Below are 11,034 nucleotides of genomic sequence, written 5' to 3'. Positions count from 1 at the left end.
CGCGACTAGAGAAATCACAGCAGGCTTCCTCCTGCGCCACCCCACCCACCAAGTTTGGCCGCAGCTCCTCTTTTGTTTTGGAGCACCTTTTTTTCAGAATACCTAGCCAGGGCCAGCCCTGGACCAAGCCAAGAAGCGTGACAGCCCAGAGCCCAGCCTGATGGGCCTAAAACCTTAGGTTTCTTTCTTTAGGCTACCCTATAAACCGGGCGCTGATGTGTATCATTGCGAGCGATACGCGTGCGAAGACTATATCTCGCTTATAGTGTGTATAGCTTCTGTCTCGCTCAAGCATTACCTTCCCCGTCGTAAACTGGGCCGGCCTTTTCATTTTCTTCAACCATTGGCGACGTTCACGTCCGATCGCTCGCTGTAGCTGTAGCTTCGTTTGCCTAAAAAAAATTGTAGTAATGTTAGACTTGTTTGGTCTTTCCTTCTATTTTTTTTCTTTTTCGTTTATTTTTGCATTTTTTTCTTTTGGTTTTCTTTGGTTATTCTGTTGTCTTTTTTGTTCACTAATTTTTTTTTCCTTCTTCACGGGTATCGCTGGTTTTTTTTTCTTTTTCTTTCTTTAGTCTATGAGTTTGGGTTTCTTTTTTCCTTTCCCAGTTTTCTACTGGGTTCTTTCTGTTTTTTGTTTTATTTTCGTTTTCTTTTCAGTTTTCTTTGTTTCTTTACGGCTTTTCTTTTTTCATCTGTTTTGTTCGTATCGTTCATGATTTCCATCAGGTTTTCCTTTTTTTCTTTGTTTCTTTCTCGAATTTCACTGGTTTTTTTCCTTGTTTTTAAGTTTCTTAGTTTTCTTTGTGTTTTTCATTTGTTTTCTTTATTTCTTCTTTCGTTTCTTTGGTTTTTGTTTTCTTCATTTTTTTTTTGTTCAACACATGTCTACATTTTTCATAGACATTTCTAAAATTTTCATATACGTTAGGAATATTTTAAATACATGTTTAACATAAAAAAAATATTTGATGACTAATTTGTTCATACACATTGTAAGTTTTTGGCATATATCAAGAACAATTTATATACGTATTTAATATTTCTAAATATGCGATTAACATTTTTTGATACATGATCAACATTTAAAAAAATGTTTGTATGTTCAATTTTTTGAATACACGTTCTACATTACTCATATACATTAGTAACATTTTTTGAAATAGACGATAAATGATTTTGCAAAATTTGGTGTTTGGTGACTATGTTTTTTGTACACATTCTACATTTTCCGTATATTACCAATAACATTTTTACACTGTTTAGAATTTTTTAAATATATTATTATTATTTTTTATATATGATCAACATTTTTTTAAATTTAGAATTTTATGTTCAATTATCCATGAATGTTCTACATTTTTATATACATCATGAACATTTATTTTATACATGTTTAACCTCTTTTAAAATAGAGGGTAAACGTTTTTTCATACATGTTGTCTTTTTGTATATAATTTTTGTGTACATGATAAACATTTTAATACACATTTTACGTTTTTATAATACTTGATTCACATTTTTTAAATACATGATCAATTTTTTCATACACATTGTATATGTTTTGTTTATATCTTTCGTATACATGAGAAACATTTTCCGCTGTACACATTTAAGAAAATTCTAATGCTTGGTTAATATTTTCTCTATAGAAAATTTGGAAATATAAACAGATATAAAAAGAGAAAGCAAAAAAATAGTCAAAAAAAGAAGGCAGTGGCCTCCCACGCGCTTGGCCAGCCCATTTAGGGAGGCGTGTGAAGCGAGCGGATGCTATGTATCCCTTGAAGCGAGACATAATCGCGCCTTCATATGCGCGTGTCTCCTGAGCGTCGCCCACTTCTCTCGCGCGAGATGGGCTTGGTCCGGCTATATGTCGCGCGTCTGTGTTTTTCCGTCGTTCTCATTTCTTTTCTTCCAGTTAGTTTAATTTATAATTTGAAAAAAAAAATCGAAGGAGCCGGTCTGCCCGAGCCTCCTCTCGCACCGCACACGACGGACAACATCGAGCTCAAAGGAGCCGGGCATGGACGCGCTTGAAGGGTAAAACCATCAACAACCTCCGACACCCTGCTACTGCCTCCACCGACCAAACGTTGCCTCCTTGCGCGCTGGCCAGCAGCGCCTAACCTTTCGGCCAACATCGGGCGTACGACCAGATCTGGCCCGACAGGCCGCTTCGACCCAGCTCCTTCGATGCCCGTGGCCTCCCCGCGCCGGTGGCACGCGCAAGCCACCACTCACCGCCATGGCGCGCCGGGCAGATATGGCCCGCGCCCAAGCACACATCGCAACGTTGCGCACCTCCTGTTGCCACAGTTGCCTCGCGCGGCCCACACCACACGGGCTTTGCCTGGCGGCGCTCGCCGATGGTGGGTGGAGGGGGTGAGGGGTGGGGGTGTGGCGGCGCCCGAAGTAGGTTTATAGAACCTGTGTCGCCCGCGGGAGCGACACACGGGTCAATTTGATTATCTTTGATCGCGCTCTAGATTGTAACCGTATGCTGGTACGCAGTGCCATGTCCTGTACCGAGTCCGCAGCCGTCTGCTGCTGCCGCCCATCATCACCTCATCGTCACCGTCAGAATTCAACTAGTCAGGCGTCAGGAAAGTGCCCGCCCAATCAATGCGGTCCTCTGAGGTCTCCAGGCCATCCGGTGCCGCGGCGCGGTCAGAATTGAATGGTTGGACTGGGTTGGACTCCCGGTTTGGCTTGGCCCCGGCCCCCGGCCATTTTCTGATTTTTTTTTCCAACGTTCTCGTGTGTTCATATTGATTCCTAAAGTAGATGGTTGGGGGTTGAGGGTTGTTTGGTCACTTTCTCGCGGCTCTTGCCTGGCCGCTTTGAAATTTCCCGGCCTTTCTTGTCACGGTATCCCTTTGAAGATTAGCTTGTCTTGCATGTCATTTTTCCTTTAGCCATCCTCTTGAATGCTATTAAGTATAATGGGGGTTTATGGCCGATTGGTGGAGCTACGCTGTCAAGGAGTACTATATTTGCTTAGCTGCTTGTAGATTAAATGGAAAAGACACCACCCAACTGAGTGTACCAGGCTACAATGGCTCTGTTTGGATCGTCGCATTCAAAACGGCGCGATGCGCCAATGCTTCATTTGTACGTCAATCATGTGTGCATGTACCATGGAAACCAATTTTTTGTTGTAATAAAAAAAGCAGGGCAACGATGTTGGGACCGTGTCCAATTTAGTTCATCCGTATCTTTTCCAAATACCTGAGATAACTTATGTTTTTTTCACGAAAATGGTCAAATCTATTATAAAAATTGACCAAAAGTACAAAACATCTAAGACATACTTACATCAAGGTCTATCAACCATCGCACAACCATTATCGCCACCAGAACGAGCCGATGATGTGCCGTTGTTTCTGCTCCCATACCGAAGTCGGCCTGACCTTGTCGACGATAGTCAAAAAGTCTTTGTGCACGTGACTTTGTCGACGTATTTTTTTAAAAAAAATCTAGAGTTTGTGTCCTGTTCAGAAAGGCGAGTCAGTGGCAGCCTTTTGAAGATGGAATAAGGTTCTCCCCATCCCAGTGGTGTGTCTAGCGTCACTGAAGGGCGCGTGGAGGTATGTCTTCGGTGGATTTTGTAGGTTTCGATCGGACGTTTATCTTCGGTGGATCTACTTGCATCCGGTCGTCATTCGTCTATACACGTGTGTCTACAGGTTGCATCCGTCTAATCTACTATTCTTCATCGGCGCAACGACTGCTATTCTGGTGCGTTGGTCCTTTGGGGCTTTAGCATGATGACTTCCCGAACGTCTACTACAATAAGATTTGTCCGGCTCCGATATGGGAAGAGCGATGACAACAACGCTTCTTTGACTTGCTCTAGTGCTTATACTCGTTGATAGATAGTCTACAGATATGGATGTAATTTATTTTACTTATTATGGTGTTTGGCTTGCTCCGGCTCCGATATGCTCGTTGCTAGATGGTCTGGTTTGCTCTAGTGCTTGTACCCGTTGCTAGGTGATCTACAATATCGATGCAATTTATTTTATTTATGGTGTTCTTTGCACCTTCGTGATATTTGATGGATAGATTGCAAGTTTTTGACAAAAGAAATTAAAACAAAATTCCCGTAAATCAGAGCAGGAGTACACCCGTACGCTTTCGAGTTTTCGACCGTTGCATACAGCTATGAATGCAGAAAGTCAGAGGAGCGTTGAGTGATGGCCATGCAAAATAGACCGATGGACGCCGCAATTAATTTGCTGATGAACGACCTTCAACTGCATGGATTGGTAAGTCAATCCAACACCGAACCACCATACCAACATTAATCAAGCATGCCCCGAACTGGATACTATTTTCCACGGGGGCCAAAGAGAAGTCGTGCTCAAACAGACCCAAGTATCGCTCATCATCATATACTACTTTGCACGTTACACCAATGAGCATGCATGTCGAGACTCTTCCTTGGTTAGGCACACGCGGCAGGCGTGGGCAGCTCGTTCAGATCAAGGAAGAAACTGAACCGAGGGCCAAGGAAACCAGGGCCGTTAGCCGACCAGAAGAGAAACGCGACAACATGTTTTGGGAGGCTCACGTGATGAGACCGCGAACACAATCCATACGTTACGGACGAAACGGGGCCCGAGCGCCGGAGCAGCAATCTAATCCAGGAACAGATCATACAATCATAAGCTCGAATGAAACCTCGTCGTATATATTGTCGTTTATAATTCACACTTGAAGTACAAAAGCTGAAAACAATGGCACTGGGACCTGAAGTACAGCCACCTACGGGAAACGAAATGCAGAAAAAGTATAGTAGCAGTATATAATCTCCCCACCGCGCGTGTGTTTACTGTGGGGAGAAAAGAATCATGTAATCTTCGTGTAGAGTCATGCAGCGGCGTAATGATCATCAGACGTACGCCTTGGGCGGGTACTTGGCGACGCAGTCCACCCACGGGTTGCAGGCCTTCTCCTCCGGCCCCGGCGCCGACACGGCCGGCACGTCGCGGAGCGCGCGCCACACCGCGCTGTTGCACTTGAACCCGGACCCGAACCCGATCTGCCAGACGCGGTTGCCGCGCTTCACCCGGCCCTTGGCCTCGGCGTAGGCCAGCTCGTACCACAGCGAGCTGCTGCTCGTGTTGCCGAACCGGTGCAGGGCGCACCTGCTCGGCTCCATGTCCTTGTCCTCCAGGCTCAGGCTGCGCTGCACCTCCTCCAGCACCGCGCGCCCGCCGGCGTGCACGCAGAAGTGCTCGAACGCGCGCCGGAAGTTGGGGATGTAGGGCCGCACGCCCTTGGCGCGGAACACCCGGCGCATCATCAGCGACTTGAGGAACTTGAGCTGCTCGCTCAGGGGCAGCACCAGGGGCCCCAGCGTGGTGATGTTGGTCTTGAGCGCGTCGCCGGCCACCGTCATGAGCTCCCGCGCCAACGACACGCCCACCTTGCCCACGTCGTCCTCGCGCTGGTACACGCACTTGAAGCACTCGTCCGTGGCGCCCTTGTGCGTCCGGACCGTGTGGAGGAGGCGGTACTTGGCGCGCCCGGCGTCCGCGCCCCGGTTCGAGAGCAGAGCCGCCGCGCCGCCCATGCGGAAGATGCAGTTGGAGAGCAGCATGGAGCGGTCGTTCCCGAAGTACCAGTTGAGGGTGATGTTCTCGGTGCTGAGCACAACCGCGTACGAGTTGGGGTTGGCCTGGAGCATGTCCTTGGCGAGGTCGATGGCGATGAGGCCGGCGCTGCACCCCATGCCGCCCAGGTTGAACGACTTGACGTCCTCGCGCATCTTGTAATGGTGGATGATCATGGACGCCAGAGACGGCGTCGGGTTGAAGAGGCTGCAGTTGACTATGAGGATGCGCACGTCGCGGCGCGGGTCGATCCCGGTGGACGCGAACAGAGCGTCCAGGCAGCCGAACATGACCGCCTCGGCCTCCAGCCGCGCCTCGGCCATGTTGAGCCTCGGCGGGCGCGCCTGGACGCCGGAGGGCAGGTACGTCTCGTCGCCGAGCGCGGAGCGGGTGGTGATCTTGGTCTGGAACGCGAGCGTCTCCTGATTGAAGCACCCGGTGCTCTCGGTCATGTCGAGGAAGGCCTCCTTGGTGATCTTGTTCTGGTCCTCCGGCTTGTAGCACGCGAACTCGACGAGGTACACCGGGCGAGGCCTCTTGAAGTAGTAGACGGTGAGGAGCAGCATGGCGGTGCCGAGCCAGGCGACGCAGCTGAGCAGGTCGATGGAGAGGTAGATGACGTCGAGGCGGACGAAGGAGTAGGCGGCCGCGGCGAGCACCGGCACGCACAGCATCGGCAGGTAGGACGTGAGGCTGCCGCCGTGCCGGAGCCCGAGCTTGACGTACTTGAGGTTGACGGAGCGGGCGAAGTCCGGGAGGCGACGCCGGATCTTGATGATGATGCTGGGCAGCCGCTCGGCGCCCTCGGGCGACGCCGCCTGCGCGTCCCCGGAGAAGGTCACCTCCGCCGTGAGGCGCTCCCGCTCCATGAAGGCCGCCGCCGGCGCAGACTCCATGGATCTCGAGGCGGACGTACGTGCGTAGTCGCGTGTCGCCTTTGGTGTGAGTTGGACCGAGGCGCCGGAACCGGAAGCGTGAGTTGGCCTCGGCGGGCGGCTCGGTATATATAGGGTGCGCGTACAACCAGACGGCGACGGTGGCCTCCAGGAACAAACTTGTGGCCTCTGCAGCTGCCGGGGCAGTCAAACTTATAGGCGCCCAAACTGCAAGGCGCACACGGAAGCTTCGGCCGACCCGTATTCCACATCGGTGTACGTACCGGCGACGGCGGGAAAACGCGCGCGCTTAGTCCGAAACGGAAACCCAGCATAATACTGCTACTACGTGCCACGACTACAGTCCGGCCTGTACCTGCACCCAAACTCTTTTTTCTTCTGATGAAAACTACCCGTACCCAAACTTGGTAGTATACCAGTACAACTCCAGGTGACGACGGGGCTGTACGTATCGACCACGCCATTCTAATCCAAAAGTGTTACTGTTACGTTGCTCATGGAGTCATGGATTGACCCGGAGGAGAAGAGGCGTCAGGGGGTGGGACCCGCAGTAAGCGAACCGGAGAAAGAAAGAGAGGGAGGAGAGAGACGGGTAGTAGACAGGTAGGGAGGGTGGCCTATTAATGGCGGTGGTTACCCGGGGCGCTCAACCACTCGGAATTAAGGAGGCACGCACAGGTAGACGACGCGTACAGTACTACTAGTACACGGGCGGCGTCGTAGCGGCAGCGGCAGCGGCAGCCTCGAGCGATCCAACGGTGCGGCCGGCCGGGGAGGACGACGACGGGCACGTCACACGCGGACGCACTGTTGCCTCTTTGCTCGTTCGATCGCGCTCATCAATTCATTCGGTTGACCTAGCTTTCTCCTTTTTAATTTAAAACCACATCCGCATGCGCCGCGAAGAAAAGAAGCTCGTGTTGGTTGAGCGAGCTGCGTGACAGGTTCTTCCCAGCGCTTCCGATGGCCAGCTGCTGCGCCACATGCGCTCATTCGGTCTATTCCGGTATATAAATACCGAAAACGTTTTGCATCGACATATAGCCCGAGTAATTGCAGCTTGCGGAGGGTGGTGGTATATTTGGTGGTTGGATGGATCAGTCAGACTGAGACCTGCATGAATGATCAAATTAGCTGCTCAAACTAGAGGTTTGTGTTTCCATTGTCTTGTCCCTTCCTCGACTGGCCATAGTGGTAACATCATATATATTTAAGTAAAATAGATGTTGTGGCAAGTAATTGATAAGAAACGGTAAGCTTGTGATAACACAATATGTTACCGTAACACCACACGTATCAAGACAAAATGAGTATACAACTTAATAAATAAGATGTTGCATGACATCACACATATATTACTACTCACTATGAAGGTAGTAATGCATGTTACTAGTCTAAGTTACTTCCATTATGTTCAGTCATGCCTGCATGGCAGGTCCCAAGGTTAAGTTATGTTGGGTCGGTGGTTCTTTTTCTTTTTTGGGGGGATGATGCCGTCCTTAGCTTTCATTGCATGGGGTGCATCAGCAGGAGTACAGACAAACACCCCATCCCTTCCTTGCGACCCCTGCGCGGTGACGGGAGGGAACCCTAGGAGTATAAAGAATATTTTTTTTGTGATGTTGTCGTCCTTAATTTTTATTTGATGTGAAATTTGGACTTGAGAAAAGGCGGGGTGTTACTTACATATTGACATGTTTTTAGAATAAATTCACTCACTCGCCAACCACAAAAGGCAATTGACCAAGTCCCCAACAACGCACAGCGTACCAGCACTAGGGCTATCATAGGACGCTTATAACGTCCAATAACACCACACCGCCCGCTAACTTATATATTAGGTCGGCCCATTAGCAAAAGTTGGCTGCTTTTATTCCTTTTATCTTTTTCCTCTTTCCTTTTGTTACTTCTTTTCACATTTACTTTAAAAGATATTAAATATTTATAAAGTTTCATTTCAAAAGTTATTTTAAAAAGTTCATGCTTTTAAAAATGCTCGTGCATTTAAACATGTTCATATAGTTTGAAAAAGTATTCACATATTTTCAAAACATGCTTACATATTAGTAAGAAATATGCATACATTAAAAAGGTATTCATGCATTATCATAAAATATTCAAGTATTTGAAAAACATTGTTCATTAAATTTTGAAAAGTGTTCGTGAAATTTGAAATATTCATTCTTATTTTGAAAAAAGTGTAACTAAAAAACAACATACTAACTAGAAACTATCGGTAAAATGAAAAGAATGTAGAAAATAAGAAGTAAAAGAAAAATACCTTGAAAATAGCAAAAAATAAAAGAAAAATACGCTAAATAAAACTAAAAGCCAGAGAAGTAACATCAAATATGAAAATAGCAAAAAATGGGATGGTAATTTTGCACATGGGTATGTGTACCCGCAGGTACCCTACTGGAAAAGAATGGGCATGGGCAAGACTTGGAGAGATTTTGTACCCACGGATAATGGGTATCCATGCATACCAGTAAGATATATGGGTAGGATGTGGGTATGAAATTTTGGCCATGGGTAACCAATGGATACCTAGAAAAACTTAATTAATGCAAATAACTCCTATGACACGTGGGGTCAACATCCAACCCCTATGGCCCACCCTAAATCTCGTATTCCTTAAACCTACCATAGCTCATAGGCTCGTAATCACCTGGCCGCCACTCCTCCTACCTCCTATGTGACTCCTCGAAAAGATAAAATCTTGACTCTTTACTACTGGATACATGTCCAACTCCCGATCCAACGATTCCCCATTCCCACCACTGCCTCCCACTGCCCCGGGCTTCCACCAACCGTTGATCATACTCCCTGGATGCCTCCCAGAGGCCACCCATCGGAGGAGCCTGCGTTAGTGCTATACTGCTCGTCCCTCATCACTTGAATTCCCAACTCATTTTTCTACCTTTTAAAATATTATATCTTATATATTTACCCATTGGATACCCATTTATAGGATACCCGATGGGTATGGGCATGTGTGCCAATTTAAGCCCATGGGTATTGAAGTTTGTGGATATAGAAATTTTATGTGGGTATGGGTTTGGGTAGAAGGAGGTTGTACCCACCCATATCCCATCCATTGCCATCCCTACAAAAAAGCACGACAAAGGAAATATGTAAAACTACAAGTAATCCATTGGCAAGAAAAGCCGCACCGACCTACCCCTACTGGGTTGGCCCATGAAGTACAGTTTTAGGCGACACACTATTAGGCCTTTTTTGGTTCATAGGGTAGGAATATCATAAAAATAGGAAACTTGCAGAAAGATGCCATACATCTCAAATCCTATGAACAGGAATAGAAAAAGAGATATCCTTTGGCTCACATCATATGATTTTTTTTTCATTGAGTCTAGACTAATATTTATTTTCTATGAAATGTGGAGGATAGGAAGAATTTCTCCGTAGGAATATGATTCTATTCTACAAACCAAAGAGCGGTAAAAAAAATTTTCCTATAAAATCCCATCGTACAGAATTCCTACACAATTCCTCTAAACCAAAAGAAGGCTTATTGCGCAAAACAAGCGACATGTATCATTTCTGTATTACACCGACGCGTGGGACATAAAAGAGTCATGCACATGCCGCTCATACCTGAAGTTGGACCCGACAATCCTCCACAAACGGTTCTCCCACTTACAGCCTGGCACCAAGCGGTGCCCTCGACCCCGATGCATCCCAAGCCGAGCCATCCCAAATATGACGCTCAACCAAAGGGGCACATGCAATTGGGGAAAACAATTCGTTGCTTCCGTTTATTTATAGTACGGGATGACGTACTGCAACTGTTGTTTTCTTTTTGATTTTCTTCTCTCGTTTTCTTCCAGTTTTGATTGGGTTATAACATTTTTTCTGTTTCCTCGGGTTTTCCCACAAGTGAACATTTTCAAAGATTATGAACTTGCTTAAAAGTTCGTGAATACTTTTAAATGTCATGAACACCCTGGATATTTTTAAAATTTATGAGTATTACTAAACAAATTGTGAACATTTTTCTAATATGTATTTTCTTATTATTTGTAAATATTATCTTTAGATTCCTAATCATTTTTACAAATTTATGAATACTTTTTAATCTGTGAACAATTTTGGAATTCCCAACCATTTTTTAAATCATGATTTTTTAATTAAAATCCATGAACCTTTGTCAATAATTCTAAAGATCTATAAAAAATATAGGAACATATTTTTAAATCATATGTGATTTTTCTTAAATTACATTAAAACATTTTTTTAAACCTCGTTCATTGCAATTAAAAAAATGTTCATTGTGTATTGAAGATGGTCATCACATAATTTGAAACTTTGTTTTTACCCACAATAAAATATATTTTACCAATGGAAAGGATATAAGGGCAAAATAAAGTACAAAATAAAGAAGTAATAGAAAAAAGGAAGAAGAGAAAAAAAAGGAAAACTCGATAATGAAACAAAAAACCTAAAAAATCGACGAAAACGGTAGATACGTAACAAAAAACGGAGAAAACGAGATAAAG

The 11,034-nt window shown here is 45.9% G+C and overlaps 1 protein-coding gene across 1 annotated transcript; it reads right to left on the bottom strand.

Moving 5' to 3' along the window:
- Positions 1-4,672: 4,672 nt before the first annotated feature.
- On the bottom strand, positions 4,673-6,674 carry LOC123098077 (3-ketoacyl-CoA synthase 1). Its single transcript, XM_044519952.1, has one exon. It carries the CDS (start codon positions 6,515-6,517, stop codon positions 4,898-4,900), a length of 1,620 nt encoding a protein of 539 aa, XP_044375887.1. The 5' UTR covers positions 6,518-6,674; the 3' UTR covers positions 4,673-4,897.
- Positions 6,675-11,034: the final 4,360 nt, after the last annotated feature.

The sequence above is a fragment of the Triticum aestivum genome, chromosome 4D, assembly GCF_018294505.1.
Source record: "Triticum aestivum cultivar Chinese Spring chromosome 4D, IWGSC CS RefSeq v2.1, whole genome shotgun sequence".
Lineage (NCBI taxonomy): Eukaryota > Viridiplantae > Streptophyta > Magnoliopsida > Poales > Poaceae > Triticum > Triticum aestivum.
Note: the sequence above shows the minus strand (reverse complement) of the source record. Positions and strands in the feature narration are given on the sequence as shown.